Raw genomic sequence first — 26,108 nt, 5'->3', positions numbered from 1 at the left:
TCTGGAATTAAACAACACCCCGGACTAGAACATTCAAGTAAGACAAAAACAGCTAGCAAGTTTCAGAATGATGGACAAAACCTACACACATAAATATGCCAAGTAAAGCTTACTTCATGTATTTTTGTGGAAAATGACATCAATCTGTGCTCCAAAATAGAAGGAAGAAGTTTCTATACAATGTCTTTTCTTTGTGTAAACTACCCAACACTCAAAGCACAGAAGAAAATAACATTTCAGATACTGGCCATGGCTGTATTGGCTAGAAAAGCAATTCTCAGTCTTCACCATAGGGCATCCATTTGCCCTCCTTCCATAGCCAGGCTATATAGGAAGGGGAAGCAAACCATAAATACCACACACCTGCTGTTAGCTAAAAGGATCAGCATATCAACACAAAATCCTGATGCTCTTTAGTAAGAATCAATATCCAGTTGTCTCAGTAGCTTAATTAACAGATTTTTCACACAGAAAAGATGTAGAGGACTACATCTCAGCAATTTGTGAATTAAATTCACTTGCTTTATCTGCTACAATATCAGTTACCAATTTAGACTTTAAGCATTAACACACAATGCTTTAAAGCAATCCTTCCTTCCCCAGTTCTCTATCTAAGCATACTCTTCTAAGCTTGCATTACCATCTTTGCAACCTTTATCTCTACCTCAGTAAAAAAGAGATGATCAAAATTACAGCATTTGAGTGTATGTAACACTAGAAAAAAAATCAGTTCCTCTTTCCCTTTTCTGGTCTGACACACAAGTCTTGGTTTTCCCCTCCAAACTCCACAACTACAGTATGATGCTCTTTGGCCTCAACAGTCTCATTTTAATCATGCCTCATTTATCCAGCACATGTTCCTGAAGTACTGCTTTTCCACTCTAACCTTTCTGATCCTGTCCTCTCCCTTTGTTCACTTAAGCATTCAGAAATACAGTATTTTTCATTTCACATTCTAAGATCCCCTTTTTATTTTTTTGGTGATTTCTAACACTAACAAGATGGTCACAGAGTTAGAACAGAAGCCATTTCATATGTGCACACACACAAGCTGGTGTTCCGCTAGGGAACAACAACAAAAAAAATTTTAGCTGTTTCACAGTTTTGGAAGAACGAAAATTCAACTTAACTTTCTAGACCAAACATTAAGCAGAAGGGTTGTGTTTCAAAATTGCAAATAAAGAGTCTGAAGAGACATGAAATCTTCATGGATTTGATTAACATGTCTGTCAGGAAAGTGAAAGAGAATTAAATATATCCTTCCTCACAACACAAAAGTCTGTCTTGCAAGGAACTCTGGTATATGGTTTTCGGACCTACTAACCTTCATTTATCCCTACAAAATCAGTGGTGAGAAGGAACCTTGCACCAAGCTACCCTAGGGAAAATTTCACTCAAAAGGAGTTACTTCATTTATTTAGCATTATGCGATTTCACTCAGATAACCTTAAAAGGAAGAACCAAAGCATCAGGAACCAACATTTGGATTTCATTCCAGCCGGGCCACTGCATCAGTCAATCGTCTCTGCCACTGTTAGGAACAGCTCTTGCTCCCAGTCAAAAGCAATCCTACTTATCTTTAGTTAATGGAAAGCAAGAGCAATCAAATATACATCTAGCACTACGCTGTCCTTGTCAGTGTAAATTCACTAGTCTAGCCGAAGGGTTGAGTTGTCTCTGCAGCAAGAGAGCTTCCTCTTGCTGACCAATTTACAGGAAACTGCAAGAATGGAGTGTAAATAAAAGCAGCACAAGAACACAGCAACAGGAGAGGCAGAAAAATTAACAAAGCAACAACAAAAACAAGCATGAAAACCACTTTCCTCCAGCTGCAGCAAGCAGTCAGCTCAGTAGTCAAGTTCTGTTCAGAATAAGGTAAGAGTTCATACATTATATATTTCCATAAAAGCCTACAGTATATAGTAAGGCATTAAAGAAGGCCACATTCTGTTAAAGTTTTACTGACTTTAATAAGCTTGAATCAGGAGTAGATTATTATGAGTTTTATTATTTCATTAATTCTACCAAAGTCGTTTAGTCCCAAGTTTCCAGATCACAGCAGAAACAAATCCACTATATTGAGAGATAATATGTCAACTGTATACTCCACAACTGCAGACTGTAAAAGAGCAAGTGTAAATTACTCGCCTGAATCCTTCATCTGCTAGGTAAGGCAGTCCTGTGAAAACATGAATAACCATGCATCAGAATTACTTCTGCTGGGTGACCTGCAGAATTATAACTAAAAAAAAAACCCCAAAAAACAAAAACAAATCAGCACAAAGGGAAGAAATGAGGCCAGAACTTCCAAAAATCCTCTTTCAATGCTGAAAGAATTCCTATTCTTTAAGCTTCAACTATCATTCCCTCATTCAGCTTACTTAGGAAGAGCTGAAGAAGCCTTAATAATATTTTTACTTATTTACTTACATATATTTCAGAAGGTAGCTGGAGCCTTGATAATATATATTCAATCCAAAACTGAGAAACACTTCAGGTCAAAAAGCATCTCAGTTTCTATTTATATCCCACTGCTCTTAAGCTCTGAACATCGATGGACATATTGTTGGCTTGGAACTTCAAAAAAGCCAGCCAGCATTGGTCTGCAATAAATTAGCCATACTTGAGAGAGAGAGCGTTATCAATTTTAAAACAAAGTTGTAACTTTTCTTGGTTGTTTCACCAGCTTAGCAGAAGTCCTAGAAGATACTGACTCTGATTTTGGGATATCGTTAATTAACTTCATATATTGCTCAGATGTCTGTAGACCACAGTACAGCCGCAAAGTATTTGCAGTACATGCATAGCTTGTAAAAAACAAATTATACTGTGCAGCTGGAAGATAAGAACCTTCTGCAAACTCTCAATATAAAAACATTATCATTTAACAGATTCTCTTACATCAGCTAGCCTTGAAAAATAACTTAAGACTTCATACTGATGTAAATAAGGATTGAATTAAAATCAGTACAGCTATCCTAGCATAATTTTCTATGTTGGCAATTTTATTACGAGTAGCTTTTCACGTTAAGTTTAAGGGATTTCTACTGAATCAAAAGGCCCCTCAACACTGTATAGGAGCATTCACCCAGCGAGTTAACTAGGTGTCAAGTCTATGCCAGTCAGACCATACCAGTAACACTTAAAATGGAAGGCAAGTTCTTAAATATTTTTGCTGCTTACCATGTTTCTTCAAATAAATTCAAAGACACATTACCAAAGCAAGACTTTCATTCTCATTTACTATTCAAACCAGATGGACAGGTTCTTTGTTCCTTTTAACTGTTACCTATACACAAGGTCCTTGTAAAAAACACTGTAAATGTAGCTATGGTTATGATTAACTGGTATCTTTCATCAGTGTTTGCAGAACAATTTAGACCATGGTTAAAAAAAACCACATAACTGAGCAGAAGTACAAACATGATTGCCAAAGTCCTATTCCTACAGACAGTTGCGCTGCAGACAACTACAAAGGGAGTTTCCCCAAATACACATAGACACTTAAAGTGGGAGTTTCCAGAAATTATTTCCTTGGCAGAAGTATTTGATTATAAGATATTACTGTTGAAACAGTTTTACTGCTAGGCTGGTTTGTGATGAACTTCATACAATTCCATCACTAATGTACTCATAATTGGTAATTTAGGAAGCACTATTGGACTACAAAATAATTTCTGCTTAGATGTCAAAACAACCTTTAAGCATTTAAGCTGGCATACCATTGAACTTCAGTAAAAGCAACACCTAAATAAAAGCTTTTAGAAATTTTCAAGAGGGAGTCAAATATCCATTACTGATTATAAAGCATATCTGATAGGTACATTTAACCAGCAGACATCTTGCCATATAAAGTTAAGTCTGTTGTTAGGAAATATTTTTTCTGTTTTCTTAGAATTTTACTTAAATCAATTTAAAGAACATCAAGAGTCCAAGGGAAAAAAGAAGAAAGGCAAAAATCCCCACCTTAGAGGCCTACACTTATGTTCACCATTTTCTACCATTTCTGATGCTAAAGCATACTGGCAAGACGTACAACATCCATTAGTTCATTGTTTACTGTGCTTGTACAAGACTAACAACACTTAGGTCCAAAACTACTATTGCCAGTTAAAGAGAATATTTCATGTGAGTGTATATGCAAGTCAACAGAAAAATTACTGAATATAAGCAATTTTAAAATATTCCTGCAGCAGGATATTAAAAACAACAAAAACACATAAAGCTTATAGAGAAAGTCCTTTTGAATGTCTATCAGCAAAAGACTGCAGTGAGTAAATTCATAGACACTATCGCGGACACCAACAACAAGCTATTAATTGAATACTAAAGAAATTCAGCAAGCCCTGGTTTAGAGGAAGCTTTTGGTCGCATCATCTGTGAGCCCTTCAAGCTTGCGTGTCCCTCTTCTGGTGGACTGCAGCTGCAGCAACCTTTTATTTAAGGAAATGTACCTTTGCAGGCAAATCACTGCAGCCAGCACCAAAGGGGGAGCTCAGCTTCTGTGAGACCCTAGGAATACAACACGAGACAAACATTTGCTATTTTTATTTTGCTTGTAAAAAGACTTTGTGATACAATTTAAAGACAAAGTGTAACCGCCAAGACTTACTCTATACTTTACTGCTGCACAACACAGTAGATGGTACTGGTTTCTAAGCCATGCGGTGAGGCATCTCATAGTTTGCTCTTACACTTGGAAACTCTGACTAGGAACCAGAATCTCAAAATAAGCCAATAACCATGCAAGTGTAATTTATAGAATTAGAAGGCCCAACTGGGCTGTATTGCTAATGGACAGTCCCCAACTCCAACAGCTTTGAAGCTCCTTGCGCTCAGAATCTCATGCAAGCAAGTAGGTGTACCAGAAACAAGGTTTCTTTATTCTGATTCCAGCAACTGTTGCCTTTTAAATCACAATATGAACTTTTCTAAAGGATGTTTTAAGGCATAAGTATTTTGCCACTCCCAACTCCAACCATGCAAAACACTAAATCAAAGGACTTAAACAGGTAGGAGCATGGATTACAAGAATCAGGATTTTAGGCTAACGTATATTTCGTCATTTAAGTAAATACTACTCTTTTTTTTTTTTTTTGTCATCTTCTTTTTTTTTTTTTTAACATGCACTGGAGAGAAGAATCTCTGCAAGCTCAGGCTCACTTTCTACAAAAGCTGAATTTAATTGTAACCACCAGATCATGTGTAGCTGGGATTTTAGGTCAAGATTTTAAAATTAAAACAAATGTACACAGCAAGGCTGTGCCAGAAAGACAGCAGTAAACAATTTTAATTTGGAGGACATCAGAGGGAACAGTCCTTTCATATCACTTAAAATAACCCTAAAAATGTATACTTACATACAACAGGCTTTTTTTACAAGATAATTTGGACAATGCCATTTTATATTACTATTTCTTTTATGGAAACCATTACTTGCTTCAGAAGTATCACCATAAGGAAAAAAATTATTTCCCCTTGAATCTTGTCTAAATGAACTCAAACAGCAAGGATTAGCCTGACATTGACCTACACCTCCAAAGCTGTAGAGCTGCATTCAAAAGTGAGTTCACGCAGGTCTATTTTCAAGTACAGAAGATATTCATACACAATACTTCGTAAGACATGAACAACAAGGTTCTTATTTTACAACACAGATCACAGTTTGCCTGCTCAAGCGGCAGAGTGCCAAAGTTTGCAGAAAGGTTTCCCAAGAGATACAAAAAACGCACATCATATTATAAAAGTAACACCTGACAGTAAGATTGGTCAAAGGCAAGGACCTAAAATACGAGTTCTAGATTCTTACTTTCCATCTGATCTTGATGTCACTTAACTCTTCTCCTCGAGTCAGCTCCTTTTCTGACCTGTCTTGAAAGTCAAGGCATATACTCCTATAAAAGCCTTTATGAGGGTTGACTCGCTCACACTGGGAAAAAGACTTCAGAAAACTAAAGATAATGGGAATGGATTTAGTGGTACTGCACATGTAAATCAACCCCCTTCCTAGAGAAAAATGCTGTAATGCATCTAGCTTAGTGCACAACAATTGAGAAACTGGGAATACAGAAATCCATCTCAGATTCCAAGATCTCAGTCTCTGGCATTTCCAAATGACACCAGTAAGCCCCTGAGCTGCAAATTCTTAGGCTGGAAGAATATTCTGTATCTTTGCCCAGTTCTTGCACTCTTCTGTAAGCACTCCTCAGATCTGACTCCATACAGCTATTCCTATTGTCCCATCAAGAGATCAAAAAAAAAAAAAAAAAAGTCTAAACTGGAACATTCACTTTAAAAGATATTTCCATTCCCTTCACACCAACTCTCCTTTTTTAAATTAAGATGTAAGGACTTATTCCAGCCAAAGTTTGAGTCTAGCAGGAGCCTTGAATTTTTTACATACACTCTACAGTCCAGTTAGATTATTCCCCCCCGCCTTTTAATTTGAAGATGCTTCTTGACATCACATTAACCTATCGTATCATAGAGAACTTGCTTCTTTCCAAATCTTTTCTTAAACATCTAATAGCATTGTCTATTCCTTCCATTCTTAGGGTCACATCAAAGCTGGTCCAAAGAACATTTAGCTGACTCCTGGCCTCATTGACTTTTCACCTCCAAACCTTACTTTTATTTATTACACACACTATAAATACATACATATATAAAAATACATCTGTATACAGTTCTTAAAGAAATGCTGTATGTTATAAACTCCAGCAACCCTTCTAATCTTCTTAGCAAGATGAGCTACAAAGAATACATTGCCTTTGTGCACCATTCTTTCCTGTAAGGTTTCTTTGAAAAGCTCTTTCAAAACAGTGCAGCCAGATTCTTTACACAGACGAGCTGGTGATGATAGAAGGGCGCTCTTCTTCATGACCTCCAAAATCTTATGTTTTGTGCACAGCCTAGAACTAACAGTCATCATGTCGAAGGAGTCCATATAGCATTCTTTCATTTCCCAGTCTTGGTACTCCACAGAATTCATATGGACCATATAACACTTCCAGCAGAAGCTTTTACAATATTTACAGATTATCTTCCTACTCTACAGATCCTAGATACTCTTAAGGCATTCTAAATACGAGTCAGTTGTTGTACACAATGAAGAGCTGAAGCTGGATTTCACTTGCACAAAGGAAATTCAGGAATTTGGGTCAATGGGATTAGTCCTGTTTCAACCTAAGTAATCAAACCTGACATCTTTGCATAGTAAATAAAACAACAGTTCACCCAGACCCAAGCCAAATGACAGATCATAAGTATCACAGATGTGTTGATTCAGCTATGTGTGTTACTGGCACCACAAAACAAAAGGTCTTCCTTGAAGTTCAGCTTCTGTAGAAAGTGCTGTTTCTGCACACTTTTTAAATATTTAATGGTGTTTGTGACATTTTATATAGCATTTGAAACCATAGACTGATACACTTAACATCCTCTAAAAAACTGCACTTGTTAACTATCTCAAAGTGTAGACATGCATTACCAACACATTTGTATCTACAGCCATAAAAAGAACTCTCAGCTTCAGAGTTGTACTAGAAAGTCTTAGAAATGCATTACACTGTCTAAAAAGCCTCCCCTTCTTCCACAAAATATTAGACAATCTTTCATGCATCCTAGTCATTTATTGTTAACTAGTAAGCCACTATTTTAACGAAAGACATTTCCCAGGTTATAATGGCAGTTCATTTTCAATTTCTGTCATGTCCACCTCCAGCAGATCAAAACCCAACAGTCCCAATACTTCAAACTAAAATTATCCCATTACTTACATGAAAAAATTTTGTCTACAGTTTTATAAAATATTTCTAAATTTAGCATCATCACAGGTTAACAAAGATTTTGATATAGTCACAAAAGCACATACAGTTTATACAATAAACCAATGGAGATACACTACTGACAGATTAAGCAGGACTTTTGCTCCAAAGAATCACTTTATAAAAAGGAAAATTGCAAGAAGCAGTTTGATTATTCAAAGGTCTTCTCATACTAGAAAAACAAAAGCATCATTATGGTTATCAAAGGCACATCCTGGAAAATAGCTTGTTCTAGGTAAAGCTGCAGACTCTTTCCACCTCCTGTTATTCAGGTTATATTCCATTTATATCTGTGCATGTTTATATACATATACCCATTATATATGTAGCATAAAATGTGGGTATGTATGTAAAATCTATTCTTTGGAAAGAACCACCATTAACAAAAAGTAGCATAATACTACAGTTTTGATCAACAATGCTAGTCTTGCATTTATGGCTATTTTGTTTTTCTTGGAAGAACCGTTACAGATGGTGGTTAGATTACTCCAGCTATAACAGAGTGCCAAATTTTTCTAACCATACAAACAATTACATCCATTTTTATTTGCATCTAAGCAAGAATAAGTATTAAGGTATCAGAGAAGTAGTTGCTCTTCTTCCAAAGACCTCTTGTGTGGATTCTCTCCACAATAAAAAAGAAAAGTAGCAAAAGCATTAACTTCCATTTTCAATAATCTTCAGTTGACCTATTTTAAAAAAGAGGAAGTCAAATTGTTCACAAGACATAATAAGACTTGTCTACCTTTTAAGTCCAGATAAGACATTTATAATTGTAATAACAGTTAGTAAAAACTTTTCTTGTTTTTTTTGAAATGGGCAACAGGAAAGTAACAACAAAATCATTGTGCTTTACTTCCATTGCTCCAGTCCCACTTCCTCTCCTGTGCAGTCTACCAGAGAACCAGCAGCTGTCATGGCACAATCACAAATAACGAGTGCAAGGACTGCAATAGTTATAGTTTAACTGAATGTGAAAAATAAGCCTTAAGTCAGAAAGGATAGAGAGAATATTAGAAAGTATTAAGACTAAAGTATACACAACTCATCTCAAAAGAGTTCTTGCGATGTACTGTATAACTTGAAATCTTAAAGCTTGAATTTTTTGGTCATTTGGAATGCTATATAGTTTTTCTTCATCATTTTTCATTCTACTTTGTTGGAGATGCAACTGTTCGTTAGAAATCACAAAGAATCTATTCTTCAAGACTCACCATCCTTTTTGGTATTTTGGCTGTTCTACAGAATATTATCCTCAATCCTTTTCATTCTAGTACAAGCTCTCTCTTCTTTTTCTAGGTGATGTTGCTGAAATACATAACATAAAACCATCAGACCTTAGGGCACCAGGGTTAAACAGTGAATAGTGATATAGTTTATCTTCTTCTTAGCACAGAATTATTAGGAATGCATCAGGTTTGTATTTGGTTTTTATGTGCACTCATGCCTGAGTATCAGGCCAAGTTCATATTTAATCTTTACCTGTGAGCTGCTCAAAAACCTAAAAGCCCAACAATAAGAAACTAAAAAAAGGAAAGGAAGACTGGCCAACACCAATACTACAACAGATGGGAGACAGCTTTCTTACAACTTTTGTTTCCATAAGAAGGCAAGAATGACATTTCACAACTGCCAACTGATGTGTCAGGTGCATTTCTTCCACATACCTTCTCAATTAACACAGACCAGCAGGTGCATTTAGAGCAAAATCCTACCAGACCACTAGACCATGCACTTATCATCATCTCCTTAGGCCTACCAAAATGACAGGGAATGAGTAACACATGGCAGTCAAATTACTCAGTATGTTGACTAGAAAGGTAGAAATGGCATAGGCATAGAAGCAAGAATTAATTAGAAGCACTCATCTAATTAATTTGCTCCTTGCTATCCAAAATGGAAGAGAACACCCCAGAAAGGAAGGGAATTGTATAAAGTTGCCAAATGAAGAGTTTCAAGCAAAAAGACTTCCATTTGCCACACTTCATAGCAAAGATGCTGCTGCAAATCCTTTCTGCTTGGCTTTCTCTCAATAAACAAAGCCCATCAATGAAGTGCCACATTCCTTGGAGTAAGAGCTCCAACTCTGGAAGAAGAAACCTAGCTCCCAGTTCAACAGCCCAGCAGTGAGCTTCCTACTACCAAGTAATTATTAAGTAGCATGATATCGTTGCAGCCCATTAGATCAGAGGTTAGTACATCTTTAGTAATTAACAGATTTGTCACTAATCCCCTGCCACCTGCCAACCCAATTTTGCTGGAGAGCTGCATCCCACAGTGCAAGTACACAGGTAGCATCAGCAGCACTGTGACACCCTTCTCTTCCACCAAAACATTCTTCTACCCCTGGCAGTCCTCTCATTCCTCTAGGACCAATAAGTGACAGCACTGGCCAGGTCTGCTAAGCAGAGGAGCTGCCAGCCAGCAGGGAGGAGGAGAAACCATTGCTTTCCACTGCGGGAGTAGTGATGCCATGCAGCTGTGGAGAAACAGTCTGGCAGCAGAGGCACAGCAGGCATAGTGCCAATATGACAGACAGTTTCCAGACTTAATCACTTTGATATCACCTAGTACTGTGTACATTTGGAAATACAGTATTCCATCTTATCAGCATTGTTTCCATCATTATTAGAAAGGTTATCTGCACCTCAAAGCAAAAGATGTGAGACTCAGCAAATTCACACATTCCTCTGATAATGCTTCTATTTGCCTCTTCAGACACTCAGATCAGTGGGTTTCTGAACTATAAGCATCTTCACAACAGCTGTGATATTTACACAGGGACAGAAATAAAGGCGGGGGGGGGGGGCGAGGCAGGAGGAAAATTACTCACTGAGGCTTTGAGTTCAGAGGGAAAAAAAAATTTCACTGTGAGTTCTTCCCGTAACAGCTTCCCACAAACACAATAATTTCCTCTAAGTGGCTAGAGAACAGTTAGTCTATCTAACTCTGTTCTCCTAGTTTAGGCATGAAAAGTACATTTAAAATATTCCTCTTTCCCTTCCAAATTTCCCTCCTTCGCCCACTGCACAGTCACACATCAAGTATTTATCTAGCATAATCCCAGTAGTCTGCCATGCTGTAAGAGTACCCACACAAGCTTATTAATGGTGGGATTGGAATAAATTTGGGCCAGACCATGCATCATCTTAATATTTGTTTGGGTTCTCCTAAACCCAGGATCACAATTCAATTGTATATAATCCCACTAGTATTCTTCAAGGTAGTTTTCTACCTCCAGCTCTTTAGGGGGAAGAGAACTACTAATCTTATAGCAAGACTCACATGCCCCTGCTGCAATGGGTAGTTTGCCTTCTCACAAAACCTCTTCTGGTTAGTGTTCTGTTGAGTATATTCACCTATTTACAGTCCTAATGCAAGTCTCCAGCTAGACATGGAGCTAGAACATGAAAGGTAAGTACTCTCTCCTAGACACCAAACAACAAAGACTGCACAGGATTGATTGTCCTGTGCTCCTACAGGTGGTATGCCCACTTTGACAGCAGAAAGCATATTTCTCCACACAACATGTACAAAAGCCTATATACACAAATCCCACTCCACTCACTTAAAACTGCACAGTGCTTTGGAAACATACCTACTTGGCATAATAGTGGAGTCTAATTAACTGACAGAAAAATTAGTGGAAAGCTTGAATGTTTAAGCCTGACTGATTAAAAGCAATTAACAGCTGCAGATGGTCAGCAAGTGTGCAAGTCAGGTCACTATTTTGCCTGAACATAGCTTGAAGTGCCTCATTTTGATTAGTCAAGTTTACAGATCAGATCAGTTTTGAATTAGCTAATTATAAGCCTTTCATCTGTCAATAGGACCTGTAGGCTCACAGTCCAGGTTTCTTTGTGCTGAATTTCTCTCTGCATTATTATCAGGACTTAAAGTAGAAAAAAATGCTAATCCTTCCAGGAATACAGCAAAGTAGAGCACATAACAAAAAGGAAGACGACTAGCTCTTACACAAGCCTATGTATCTAAGGTGTATAGTTTTATTAGCATAAGGAAATACTAGAAACTGACTTCAGTACATAGCCTTGGTCAAAACAGTGCAATTGCTAGATTTTTGTAAAAGGTTTAGGAGTGCATATAACAAAAGAACAATGTTCAGTAACAACCCATGCCATCTCTGCAATAAGATCATTCCACAATGCTCTGAGATGAGAGATGCTCTCACTTGAGGAAATAACTGTCTTGCAATTGTAATACATTGAACTTAGTCTCTTCAGAGTTCCAGCTCAGTCTGGGAGAAACAAACAATTATGTGACATGCTGTAATAGAATTACTGTTAAGCAACATCAAGGTAATGATTTACTCTTTTTAGTAAGGTTGTCACAAGATTAGAGACTAATAATTTAAGCCTCTACTGCTTGGTTGCAGGAACTAGCTCTCAAGGTTAACTACACTCTGGTCTGAATGCCAACCTCGGCACTTAGATGCATGCAAGCAACTTCTGCTGAAATTAAGGGGAACTAGGTAGACTTTGAGGTGAAATTTGTAAGGATGTAGCATTTAAACCAAAACTTTTTACTTTACAGAAGAGCTCTAACAAGTTTTACAAATACACCAATAGAGATTGTCCCTCACTCATGTCAGAATGTTAAGTAGTATGGTAAGTCTTGTAAAATAATGTAAGAGAGCTAATAAAACACGAGATGAAGGACCGCTTCAAAGAGATTTTAACATGGAATAAGATTTACATGCACACATCGAAAGGTAATCACAGATCAAATCTAGTTTCTACTGCTATAGGTTCAACAGGGTATAATCCCAAAAATCATAGTTCATGAGACATTTAAACTCAAAGTAAGTTTTTTCCCACCTCAACAGACTACCATTTATTTAATAGGAAAATATGCAAATAATTATAAAAATGACTGTTTCCAGAATGATGATTAATGTCTATCACTACAGTAGCTGAAGTTAAAAATAGAACAGAGAAACAAAGCTTCCGACCAAACCACTTTTTTTTTTTTCTTGTCTTACAAGCCATATTTCACCAGACAAGACTGAGGTATTCACAACATTATCTACTTCCGCCTCTCTTCTTCCTTTTCTTACTAAGCAGTTATTACATGAAAAATGAAAACGAGTAACACACGCTTTTACACTTACTGAATCTGTTTCAGGATCTGAAATGCTGCCCTGAAGTGCTGCATAAATGACTGATTTCAGCAGAGTAAAGCTCTCCTGGCAAGCAGGAAGCTTGTCTGGAACTGAACATGAAAGTGGAAACTGACATGTTAAGTAAGATTTCCCTCCTCCAAGGGTTCTTGGTTTTTATTTTGCATATCTTTAAATTAAAAACTCAATGCTAATACAAGATGAAGCTGGAGTTATTTAAAGTCATCTCAATTTAAAAACAGTTAGAATTAAGTCTTGCTTTTGTTTAAGGATTAATTATTAAATGGCACAGCACAGGTTCATGGTTCATCTAAATAGGAAGACTGCCAGCTAAACTAGACCTGACCTTATTTCCACCTGTTAAAGCAGAACACCAAAAGATGCAGTTCAGCTGGCAGTTCCAGGTTGGCTAACCTGAACAATGAAAAAGTACATTTACACTCAGTAGCAATGGAGTTCAGGTCACTGAAGCCCAGTCTAAATTCACATTCTTGTCCTAATAGAGAGAAAACCCATACATGCAGACTACGTTTCCATCACCCAGTATGGGGGGAGGAGGGGGTGGTTGAGCATATAAGTACTAAACCTAGGAATCCTAAATCTTCCTACTTCCTTCTATTATTCTCTCTCCCCTTGTTGATTTGGATATGCTTCAAACTCCTGAGAAATCTTTTGCTTTTAGTCATGTCTCTGTTATGCATAAATCACCTTTCATGATGAGCCTTGCAGCACACTTCCCATTATCTCTCTCCCTCTAGTCAACACTTAGACAAAGATCTCCGAGGCAGCAGCAATTCCAGACATGCATACTGGTGCCATTGGACTCTCCCAGCCTTTTCTTTCCAAGTACTGCCAGAAGCAAGAATGGGGAATATCATTCCAAACTCTAAAATGCATATTGTTTTTCTACAGCAAGTTGGGACTAATCACTTAACTGGAACTTGGCAGCCACTGTTAAGTCAGGGTGCTGGAAATTTACAAATTAGTTGTAAGACAGGAGATGAACTGTAATATAAAATACTAATAGCCAATACTAAGAACTGGGTCCTTTGGTAAATTTCTGATCTACATATTGCAGCTCCTCCTCTGCTCTATGTGTGAGCAGCCACTGTCTAGGAGCACAAGCCAGTCAATGTGGGATTTCTTTTTTTAAACTCACTAAAACTATACTGAAACTGATAGTGCCTGAATTCTAGCATTGTTGCAATATTGCTTCACCTATGCAAAAAGCATACTGCTGTATTGCTGCACAGCACAGTTAAAAATAATTGGCAAGATTAGTTGATCCACCTCCAGTCTTTCTGTCATGCCATCGATTTTGACAAAGAAAGGAGAAAACAAACAAAAAACCCCATCTCAGCCTGAAGACTCAGGCCACAGACTGTTACCACTCTCACAGGTATGCTGAAAACAGTAAAAAGACAGCAATACAGTTATTGGATAGGGGGAAGGGAGGAAGAGCAGGTAAGCAAACAAAAGAAAGGTGAACACACTAAAGAAAGGATGACTACACCCTGACACCATGAGTCTCAACCCACATGACAAAAGGCAGCTGCTCCAGTCTGTGAAACAGTTATCTCCTTTACAGGGCAAAAATTATGCTCTATCTACACAGAAACTCATAACTGAATTCAAACTCTGAGAACTGAAATAATTTGATGAACGTTCAACTCTGCGAAAGTGTCCAGAGCCTTGGAAAGGCATCCTTATTGATCACATTTAAGTAGTACTGAATGTTGCCAACTACTAAATTTGAGCCTTGCTTCTTTTAAGGCTCCAGCTACTATGCTGACAGATTTCAGTTTCTGGGTTTTTAAAATAGCATGCTATTCTTCCAATTGGAGGAAAGTCTTAAGACATACAGTAGAGGTACGCAAAGAAAGTGAATTATAAACGCTTGCTTAAAAGACATACAACTCCCTCTTCTTAGGGACCTCATTCATGATCTTTGCATATTTGTGTGGTGTTCCTGCCAAAAAGAACACAATTCTAAAATTTCAGGGTTTTGGTGCTCACAAAGACGTTAAATATTACTCAGCATGGCCACCAGATTTAAAAAAAAAAAAAAAAAAATAAGGCTGATACTTTGCTCAGTTGTTGCTCCCATATGAGTTTTGATGGAAATTCCATTTTCATTTTTTGAAGAAACCATCCGGAATGAAAGATTTCCTGTTTGAAGAGCCCTTTTACAGGTAAGTTCATGATTAAAGGCATAAATCTGAGTTTCTCCTAGTACTCTCATTTACGGCAAAGCTGAAGGGATAATGAAATAAAAGCCTTGGTTAAACATGTTTGGTAACTTTCCTGTTTGGGGGTTATAATATACACCCTGCACTGAAACAATCAAGAATATCAATGAGGTGTTTTACAGCGATACATGCAAGTCATTTGTGCACGCATTTGTCAAGAGAAGATGATATTGTACACATAACCAAAGTTTAGTTGCAATGTCTACTACATCAAGCAACAACAATCATAATCTGTTTACATAGGCCATTCTAAAGTTTTTGTAAAGTGATCTCAAATCTATGTGCAGATATTAAGTTTTCTAAATGTTCCATGAAAGAGTGAAAGCCACTTCAATGCTGTAAAAGTCTCCTTAGGCACCTAAATCCATTTGGAATTACCACAGTCATCCTTAAGTGCTCACACAATACAATATACAGTTTCACCACCTACATACTATAAAGAACAGAACCCAAAACTCCTGTCTTCCTGCCCTAACATAACCAAGGAAATGGTCTACAATGACAAAAACAAATCTCATGTTTTTATAAGTTACAGTAGAGTGGTTGCATTTAACTATGGAAAAAGTGTTTACCTTTTAAAAATGTAAGAATACAAAGCTAGCTTGAACTGGGAAGTTCCCTCTGACAAATTAACACTAGAAGAGTGGAGGAAGGAATTAAAGACATATGCATTCCCTGGAAGACCGAACAGACCTAATGATTCAAATGTACCTACTGTTCCATTAGGACAGAAGCGGTCCTGATCATACATGATTAATGATGCACAGTTTGTCAGTCAATGTTATAACTTAGCGTAAATAAAATAAAAATCCAGAAAGCTTTAACCATAAGCAGTTAAACAGTGAGAATTTTCAAACATAAAGAGGATGAAAACAGGAGTTCCCTAACCTTCTTGGAGTTTTACCTGTGGCCTTTACAGAAAGATAAAATTGTAATGAAGCAAAGGTCTGCTTTCCCTACCTCTGGGCACCCACAGATATTAAGATTAATCCAGCAACAAAATTCAGCGAGCAGCTATTCCTAAACGTAGACAAAGATTTGCTTATTTCACATCTTCTATCTAGCTCAGCTCTTTACAACCGTTTTAGGAGATCCAGAACATCCACTTACCATGAAGCTAAGATTTGCCAGAACTACTTTAGAGTGAGCCCTAGCTAAAGATTAGGTGTCCCTGAATTAGTCTGGTTAAACCAGCCTGTGACTGGGCCAGGAAGATACAACAGGACTTCTTACAACAGGCATGCAAGCTATTCTCTCCTAAAACCAAAGTTAGCAGGAGCTGAAGACCTAAGTATTGCCAAGGTCTGATTTCTGAATAATTGTAATTCCTTCTCTGCACTGTATATCATCTTTAAATACCTTTCTGCCAAAGATAGTCACATATGAGTAACCACTGCAATAACACCACTTTGGAAGAGATAAGAACTTGGTCATTACTGGAAATGAGCTGGCATGCAAGTAAAATAAATAGATTATTTCCATTATGCTGGTATGCTGGGATAGGGGGAGAACAACATTTTGGTTTGTTTCCATAGGAAGTCATGTCTCTGCATTCTCCTCTATTGCCCTGTTTAAAATTCATCTCTTACCTCGGGAAAAATAGTTTTCAGATTCCTGCATGTGTTAAATGAAATGCAGACTCTTCAACCCCCTTTCTTTTTAACAAAGAAATAAGAAATTCAGCATAGTTTATGGAGAAGAGGCAAGATTGAAAAAAAAAACCTTCAAACAGGTCTTGGAGAAATACTGTGGAGACAGCACACTGCTCTTAAAAAGCACGGTGTACAGAGCATTCTGTTATATGCTCTAGTCTAGTCACCTATCTTAAGCAAGCAATCTGATGATGCATATGCTTGTAATATATAGCATCATAAATAATTCCTAAAAGTTTACAGCGATACACAGTGTAGTTACACTGATCAAAACTTCAGTGCCTTCAATTCTTTCCTCAACACATCACAAAAGGCATAACTTGTCTAGACATTCTAGCATCAGATGAGTAGAAGAGGTGTTGATTAACAAGCAAGTTAACAATGGTCCGTAATTATTAGTGGAATGGACAGTGACATATGTACATGTGACAATAGTATAAAAAAATGCACATTCCATTTAGTATTGTATTTACAGAAATATATTGCATCTCTCATATTACCTTTGAGGCTGCCTCAAGTGCCTCTGTTTTCCAGACTCCCAGCTCCCTTCCAGACACTGTTTCTTCCACTACAGTACAGGTTCAAAAGCAACCGTGAAGCAATGTTATCAGGAAATGCCTTCACGGAATATGTTTACGTTAAAAAAAGGCCAGCAGCTTAGCTACGCAAGAGAGGAATAGCCTTCTAGGACGTTATTTTCTCTCCTCCCTCAGAAATCCCCATCAGAAGACAAAATGCATTGTGGAAGAATCATTGTATCAACCAATACTTTCAAATCTAAACAAAACCAATTTACTCTGGAAGTCCCCTGGTAACTGTTATGAGTCCTCACCGTTGTTTACAAGGCTATCCATCAATTCTGCTGAGAGTCTGAGCTTGTATGAACTTTTCCTGCAAGGTCCGACAGAAGTAGCAAGCCAAGATCCCGATCCTACAGTAATACAAACTAACAGTTTTACAAATAATAGGGTTATTTACATCTGCAAGTACTTTTAAGATCAGGGCTTAAGCCAGCAACAATTAATTGACACAATACTTGCAGGGCTGCACATTCCAAACAACTTACGAAACTGCTGGATAATCTGACGAAAGCCTAAGTTACCCATTGTCTAACATCTCATGCCAAACAGACTGGAAGATATACCAACACTAAGTCAATGTAGTCAAGTTAAAACACATACCCCTCTACTACTGCAATCTTACCATATTGTAACGCATAACAATAAATGTACTAACAATGTAAGCTATGGGGCAAAGAGCAAGGAATGCGACCACCAGGGTTTGAGTGTCAAAAGCACTTTTCCTACAGTTAAAATGACAAATATGTATGTGCCCTTTGGTCATGCATGTTTGTGTTTTAATGTTGTAAAGAGTAAGTTAACAGTTCTTAATGTATTTCCATTTCTACTTAGTATTCATTACCAAAGTGGCTGCCATGTTTGGTTTGCTATCAAAGGAGACTGCTCCATGTCCACTTAAGTAAGACACTGGAGAAGGAGACTTTTCACACTCCCTGGTTTGTTTGGGGGTTTTTTTTTGGTAGGCTAAGTTTTCTAACAACAAAATTAGATTGGAAGTCTGGTCTTAAAAGTACAGGGGGTTTGTCTGCCTGTGGGAGCTTACAGATGCACGGTCAACTGATCAGATTGGCCTCAAACACAGGAATTCTCACTCAGACAGCCCTGCCTGGGGTGCCTGCAGGAATTTATCTTGGTGTATTCATTTTTACTGGCTTGAAAACTTTAAACCTTTTCCAGAACTGGTGTCTCTGTATCTCCCTCCTTTATAATTTCAAAAAAAGCTCTTTATTTTCTGGATGTTTTAGCATGGAGTTTGTCATGCTTTGTGGAGGAGTTTATGGAGAGCTGGGAAATATTAAAACAAAAAAATTACAAACAGGAAACAGCACTTAACCCACCACTAAGCTGACCCAGTACTGACTCCTCAGTAATGGAATATTGGCAAGGGGTATATTTTAATCAGCTCTCTTGCAACAGCAAGATGGCTCCAAAATACAGTAACAAGAAGGGAAAGAAACATGTTATGCCTAAGAGACAGACAGCAAGTTAATTCTACTTTTGTCTGTAGCTTGAAAGAAGTATGTGAATGAACTAAACTGCAGAGGCTCCAGCTCTACATTTCCTGTACAAATACAACTAAAAATAAACAGAAGAGGTATATAATTATACAGATCTGAATTTGTTTCATAACCCCCAAGACACTAAGAGCAGAGTGAAAGTGGAAATTGGCTTTTCACAGCAGGAAACACACCAGTTTACTGCAACTAATTTCACACAGGAAAATGAAGTCCTGCCTGTGCACCAGCCAGCCAGAGCGCATACACCAGCAGGAGAGGCTCTTTGACATCCGCTCAGCCAACACTGCTTCACCTGTAATGCTGAAGTTAGACAAGGTACAAGGCCAGTTCAGTCCCACTACTGACCTGTTCTTTGCTAGCATCATCAAGACCCAAGAAAAGGGGTCTTCGCAAACAGAATGGTAGGAGGGGCAACATTTCTCCACCTTCTCAATTCATTCTGGAAGGCAGTATCCTTAAGCTGCTACCAGTTTGCACTGGTCACTTGTGGGATAAAAGCTGACAAATCAAATAAACATGTCAGGTGTCCTTGCTCTCTACTGATACAAGAAGCACAGTACATAGCTTGCACAGAGCCTCTACCTGTAGATGAATGGGAACTTCAAACCTAGACAGAAATGACAGGGTGACCCAAGTAAGTATGAGGGGGCTTCCAAGATTGAAGGGGCTTGAAGATGATAACACTAAAGAAAATGCTGTTGAAAATGCCTTTGTACTCTATATTTCATCTCTAAGACGTCCTGCCTCATCCTTTAACATATATTACCACTGGAAACGTGCTAGGAAATTACTCCTGATGCTTACAACTTAACACCAAAGCCACAGCTCAGCATAAGTGGGGAAACAGCACGGCTCTTTGACCTTCTCCTTCCTGAAGGAAAGCACCTACACTTTTTTTCTCCCCCGAATAGTCTTTCCTTCTCACACAGTCAGACTGACACTGCCGAACTAACTCCGTCCCACCTTCCACCTGCAGGCGACCAACGCAGCACCGGACTGAAGGCATCAGCACATGGGACGGGGAGACACTACGCGTCTTCCCACCTTTTCCCTCACAGCAGCAGGAACCGCGCCTTCCCCAGAGCCGCGGCGAGGACTACCTACGCTCCCGGAGACGCGCAGCTGCCGAGGGACGCAGACCGAGGCCGGGGAAGCTTCCAGAACTCCTCGCGAGGGAAACCGGCCGCTCCCGAACGCCTCAACGCCAGGCGGCGGCTCCGGGAGCCGCCCGACCCCGCGCCTTGCCCCGGCGAAGGCCGCACGCCCGGCACGAGGGCTCTCCCGCGGGGCGGCAGTGGCGGTTCCCGAGCCTCCCGGTGACTCACGCGAGGAGTTTCCCGGCGCCCTCCGGCACCGCGCTGAGGCAGCAAAGCGGCGGGAGGCGGGGGGGAGGAAGGGAGACGCGGACACGCGCGACGCCCCTTCCCGCCCCCCCCCCCCCCCCAGCCACCGTTCGCCGCCACGGGCGCCCCGCCGGTGCGCGGGGCCGGAGGCGGGGGGGGGGGAGAAGAGCACGGGAGGCGGCGGGGGGCTCGCGCGCAGACCGCTGGGGAGGGCGCGCGTGGAGCGGGGTGGCGGTGGCGGGGGGCAGAGGGTGGGAGCGGGAGCGGGAAGGCGTCCGCCCGGCCCCGTCAGGAGGGCGCCGTGAGGGGAGGGCGCTTACCTCAGCCGCAGCTCGGCTCAGCTCCGCGGGCGGCAGCTGCCGCGCCGGCCGCTCATCCCCGCTCCACAGCCCGGCCCCGCAGCGGTCACCGCGCCCAGCGCCCGCCCCTTCCTTCACCTGCCGGGACGCACCCGCCTCCCTCTCCTCGCCCGCCCGTCCGAGCCGTCGCCGGTGGGAGCTGCCGGCGGGCGGAGCAGCGCCGTCCCGCCTCGGCCTGCCGTAGGGGCGGAGGCCGCCGGGGAGGGGAGGGGAGGGGAGGGGGGTGGGCTGTACAACGCCGTGCCGAAGCGCTGGCCGTGTGTACCTGAGGGGCTGCCTTGACCTGGCAGGGTCCGGTTTAAAAGCCCTACCCACCGCCCGGCTCTGTCGGGGCTGTGTGTGCGCTGAAAACTCTCGGTAGTATCATGAGCCTTGTCGGCGGCGGCTGCTGCTGCCTCAGGTCTGTCAAGTGCAGGGATAAAAGTCGGAGCCCCGGAGGACGTGACTTGGTAGGGTCGGGTTTTATCTGACAGACACCGGGGTCTGCCACAGGTCCCCACCTGGAAGACACGGGGGCAGGGATAAAGCAGGTTGTAACACACCTGCACGAGGTGAAGATCGTTTGCGAGTGTCCTGTGTCCATCGGGATGTAGGTGGAGGCACTGCCTCGGGTCTGGGGGGACTGCAGCAGCGTGGCCCTGCTGCGGGGATGGCCAGCTCCGGGTTGCAGCCTGGCCGGTGTGGATGCAGGCTGGCTCTCCGTGAAGCAGCTGGAGTGCCTCAATGCCCTGCTTCTGTTACCAGGAGCACTGCAGAGTTAGTCTGGGTCCGAAACACCCTGGGGCCGCACCAGCCATGCTGGCCGAACACAGAGACGCTGGGTTGCCTCTGCACTCAACTCTTGCTTTATCCAGGTTTTCCCCATACGCGTGGTAGCTAGACTCCATTACTCTGAAGCTTACCTGTACCCCCAAGAGATGTTACACGGTTGGAAAGGTATTTTTAAATGCTCTAAAAGGTGACTTTTAAAGTTCGGTAAGATGAAGTTTACTTAATTCACTTCATTCTCACGTGTTAAGTGTTAATTTAAGATATGCTTTTATTTCATTCGGTATTTCAGATTCTCTTGGGCTTTTGTTTGTTTCTCCATTTGCCTTTTATTACTTCCCAGACTTCTTTTTCTAACTAAAAATAAAGGTGGGGTTTTTTTTAAATAAGATGAGCAGAAAATTGAAAAATCAAAATTATGTTTAAAAATATCCGGAAGCAAAATATGAAAAAAAATCTATCAAAAAGCTACTTTATTAAAATGCTCAGCAACTTAGAATGCATTTTTTCGTCTTGTAAAAATTATATACAAAGTAGTATTACTGCTGTGAGAGTACTGCTATGAGAGGGACAAAGTGGTCAGTTTTAACTCCATTTACTTTTGTAACAAGAATGTAACTGAAAAAGAGCACTTAATAAAGCAATATTCCCAAAACACTGATCTTTGCATAAATCTGTAGATTTATTTGAATAAAGAGCAGCTGATTCCTTTGGTGTTTAGTCAGCTAATACTTCAGTTTAGTTTTAAAGCCTTTAACCTTTACAATGGTATTAGAGTAGTTTCTGTGGTCAGAAAATAAGGTGGTGTGATATTTCCTGTGAATACCATTCATTAGTATTTTTCTTTGTCACTCTCAGAAATTTGCAGTATGAAGTAGCAAAGAGAATCCCTCTTCTGAATACAACAGAGAGAGTGCTTGGTCTGTGAAATGAAGCCCTATGTTTTTAGTACAACGGAGACTAGCAAAAGCTGCTTAGGAAATCGGGTTTAGTGATGATCTTTGATTGATCTATAACATACATACAGCGCTGTTAACACCTACTATTGGATTTGAAGGAGCCTTTACATAAAGAAAAAGATCATTTCTGAGTACAAGGGAGTCATTGCGCTGGCAGAGCCTAAGGAAAATGAAGTTTCTTAAACTTTCCTACAGTGTGTATCTATCTCAGTTGCAGCCAGCCCCAGCCTTTACCCTGGCCTTAGCTTTCTGTTGCACAAAGACTGCCAGCTGTGTACAGCTGTGGGCAGGTTGTGTAACACTAATAAGTCCCATATGAAGACCACAAGCAGGAGAGCTGCTTGTATGTAGCACTTCCACTGATTTCGGTGCGAGTTCTGTGGCAGAACGTCCTGACTTTGTTGGTGGAAATTACAGCATTTATTTTCCTGCCTGATTAAACCCAGAACTTTCAGTCTCCAGAGAAGACAGATTAGTGCATTGACAGCATTGAGCTGAAGCAGGTGTGCAGAACCTTCGTTTTGTTGGCTGAATGTGCCCTGTGACTTCATTTTATAGGGTACAGCCCATGATTAAAATTAGTGTGTGTGTTATTACTGGATAGCGGAGCATGTTAACGTGTGGTCTGCCAAGTGTGCTGGAAAGGCATATTTGGTCCCTAGCAAGGAAAATGTTCCCCACCCCCAAACAGAAGGCTAAACTGACAAGCCTTTGTACAAACTGTATTACAGGGTAACAGGCCCTTCTCCGTCTCTCTTCCGAGTTGGGTTTTCCTTTTGTACAAGCTAAGCTTTCTGGGTGACCTAAATTGTGTGCAGTGTTCCAGCTGAGAGGACTCGAACACTTGCTTATTCCTCCTGGAAACACTGTGCCCAGTACCTTTTAGGATCACACTTGTGTAACGACAGGAAATCATAGTTAATTTATGAGCTTGCTCTTTCTCAGTTGTCTCAAACTGATGGACTCATTACTTGTATCTAAAGCTTTTACCAGCTCGCAACTGTATTATATACTATCGAACTTCCATTGTTCTAGTCATTGATGCCACCCAGTTATTTTGAATTGCAATTATCTTCTGTAGCAAGGAAACACCCCAACTTCATTTTATCTGTAACTATAACATTACCTTCATCTAAACAATCCATGGTCTTTGCAAAGAGAATGGTCAGACTAGTCTGGCATGGTCTACTTTGGGGAAAAAAATTTCCATTTTATCCTATTTACCTCTACATCCTTAATTATTTTCTTTCTTCAAATTTGCATGTAACAAATCAGATCGAAGGGACTATAGCTGTGATGCTGCTTTCACCTCCATTCCTCTTAAATACAGAATTTGCATAAGCATTATTATGTGGGTTTTAGCTGGACTAGATTCCCAGCCTAACAGACTTACGAAAATACTCATTTGTGATTTCATTAGCCAGCTTACCCAGAATTCTGGGAAAGATACTGTCCCTCGCTTCATTGCGGCCCTGCTTCCTCTTTCCTTGTTCTCTCTCTCTCTCTCTCTCTCTCTCTCTTTTTTTTTTTTAATGTGCCCACAAACCCTTGGCCTATTTGTTAGAATTGTCTTCGCATGTCTAATTTAGCTTGACTTCTGGCAAGTCTCATTTCCTGGCCTCAAGACATGGTTTACCTTTGCCAATCATTCTTTCTTTCTGTTGCTTGCAGAGTCTCTGCTTATACCTGATTTCCCATTTGTGATGGCTCGCTACTCACTTTGAGCTCCAGCTGCTCTGTAAAAGTTTCTTTCCATGTTTTTTTTGCAGGGATGTGGCACAGAAGTTGTAAAGAGCCCCATGTAACTTGTCTGTGCCAAACTGAGCATCATCCAAAATGCAAACCCGGGGTGGGGGTAAGAGTGGGGTGGAAGGGTTGCTTGTTTTTTTGTTTTGTTTATTTGTAATTCTATCAATTACCCTGTAAAACATGTGCTAAAACATGCTCAGTCCCAAGGAACAGAAGCATTTGTGCCAAATTTCAAGTACTTGTGTTCTGCTTGAAAAGCATCAGAGAATTGTATAACTACAAAAATACAGAAGTGCCAGGTTAAAAGCTGGTACTGTGACACTAACAAGATTTCCGACTATGGGATTCAGGACTGAGTTACCTATTTGAATATGGAACACACCTAATGCTTTAAATATACTCAGGTATTTCTCAATCTATTGTTCTACCACAGAATCACAGCCAGTTTTGATTTTGCTTGCTGTTCTTCCTTTTAGTTGTTATCCCAATCTGGGAATGCAGGCTGAAAGCTCATGAGTTTGGCTCCAGAGACACTATCACAAGGGGCCCTAATGGGGGCCTCTCAGTAACAGTGCAGTACACATAAATAATAACATTTGCTCCGAGAGGTACGAGGACTCCAATTGTTCTCCCCAAAAGGCATGCATTGAAATGACAATATATTTAGGTGCAAAGAGGGTACTTATCTTTGTTAGTTCAAAGTGCCAGTAATGAAAAATACTTAAATTCCCAAGACAAAGATATCTAAAAAAGAGCAAATGTTTTCATTAGTGATATTCTCTGTTGTGTTTATAGGACTCTCACCAAGCCTTTGGTAAAAATACAACCTCTATTTTGGTTTTTTTGTTGTTGTTGTTGTTGTTGTTTTTTAATGCTGACAGATATTGCAATTAATTTAAGTTACATAACATATTCCAGGGCCCAACTGTATCCCTGCTGAAAAAGAACAATTCATTATGGATGGAGGAAGTATGCCAGAAAAAGCAAGGCTTCGTGAAGGCATTTTGCCTATTTCTGTCATGATTTCCGGCTGAAGCTTTAAGGAAATAAACTGACTAATACTTCTCCAACATATTTGGCTGACAGCTAGTACATCACTCCTTGTCTTCAATATTACAGTCGTGCTGATGTGCAGGACAAGAGGAAAGTGATCTGCCTGCGGTCATTACTGTTGCTGGCAACACAGATTACTCCCTTTCTTTTTTGCCGCACTGCATTTGCAATCAAATTGCATCGTTCCCTCTACAGAAAACAACAATCTCTTCTGCCTGCTTTTCAGTGTGTCTGTGTTGAAGCAGCTATAATTTGGGTTTGGCATCTACATTACTGAGTTCTGTCATGGGAGACTCAGGGATGTCCATTTGACTAACATGTTTTGCAATTGCATGAAACATCTAGGAAGAACATGAAAAGTATTTGAAAAACAGGGATTCATAAAAATTCCAGGAAAGTAATCTGTTACCTACCTGGTCTTCAGAGGAAATAACCACACTCTGGATAGCTGGGATTTTCAGCCTACATGATTATAGTTATTGAGGAGAAGGCCATTATTGAGACAAGAAGAATGCATTTTCCTTAACTTGCCTGCTCTTATTAGCTGAAAGTATGAAAGTATGACCTCATCTGCTAACCTGTGTTCTCATAAGACAGGTGAGAAACATTAGTTTCCATCGTATGTTCCAAAAGAATATTTCCTTACAATCCAAAATGCAGTAATCGGTTTCACACTAAGCACATAAATAAGAATGACAGTAAACACCAAATTTATAGCAACAGTGCAACTTGTCTCCAGATAGAGTGCTCTTTTTTTCGCTTTTCAAACTGAGTAAATGAAATCTAGCTATAGCTGCAGGGGCAGAGAATCCCAAATAACACGCTGCTAAACCTCTGACATACAATTCGTGATTTGAGTGCACCACACTCATCTCCTCCTACTCTTTCCAGCCTTTTACAGCAAACTGCACAGTA

The 26,108-nt window shown here is 40.0% G+C and overlaps 1 protein-coding gene across 7 annotated transcripts in view; it reads right to left on the bottom strand.

Annotated features, from left to right (window-relative positions):
• Positions 1 to 26,108, bottom strand: part of SH3BP2 (SH3 domain binding protein 2) — a 93,611-nt gene that overhangs the window by 19,893 nt on the left and 47,610 nt on the right. The window contains exons 1-2 of one of the 7 annotated variants that reach the window (XM_030018572.2): positions 20,626 to 21,045; positions 9,041 to 9,134 (exon numbers count right to left, since the gene is read on the bottom strand). The exons of 2 other annotated variants lie outside the window; for them this stretch is intronic. Coding sequence is in view for 1 of the 5 variants with exons in the window: in XM_030018553.2 (XP_029874413.1) it covers positions 21,207 to 21,247 (41 nt within the window). In the remaining 4 variants the exon portion in view is untranslated. Of the gene's footprint in view, positions 1 to 9,040; positions 9,135 to 12,954; positions 12,974 to 19,925; positions 20,433 to 20,625; positions 21,046 to 21,206; positions 21,402 to 26,108 lie in introns of those variants that run through there. 4 more of the 7 variants (XM_030018553.2, XM_030018561.2, XM_030018582.2 and 1 more) reach the window with 4 other exon arrangements.

Source organism: Aquila chrysaetos, chromosome 1 (genome assembly GCF_900496995.4).
Source record: "Aquila chrysaetos chrysaetos chromosome 1, bAquChr1.4, whole genome shotgun sequence".
Taxonomy (NCBI): Eukaryota; Metazoa; Chordata; class Aves; order Accipitriformes; family Accipitridae; genus Aquila; species Aquila chrysaetos.
Note: the sequence above shows the minus strand (reverse complement) of the source record. Positions and strands in the feature narration are given on the sequence as shown.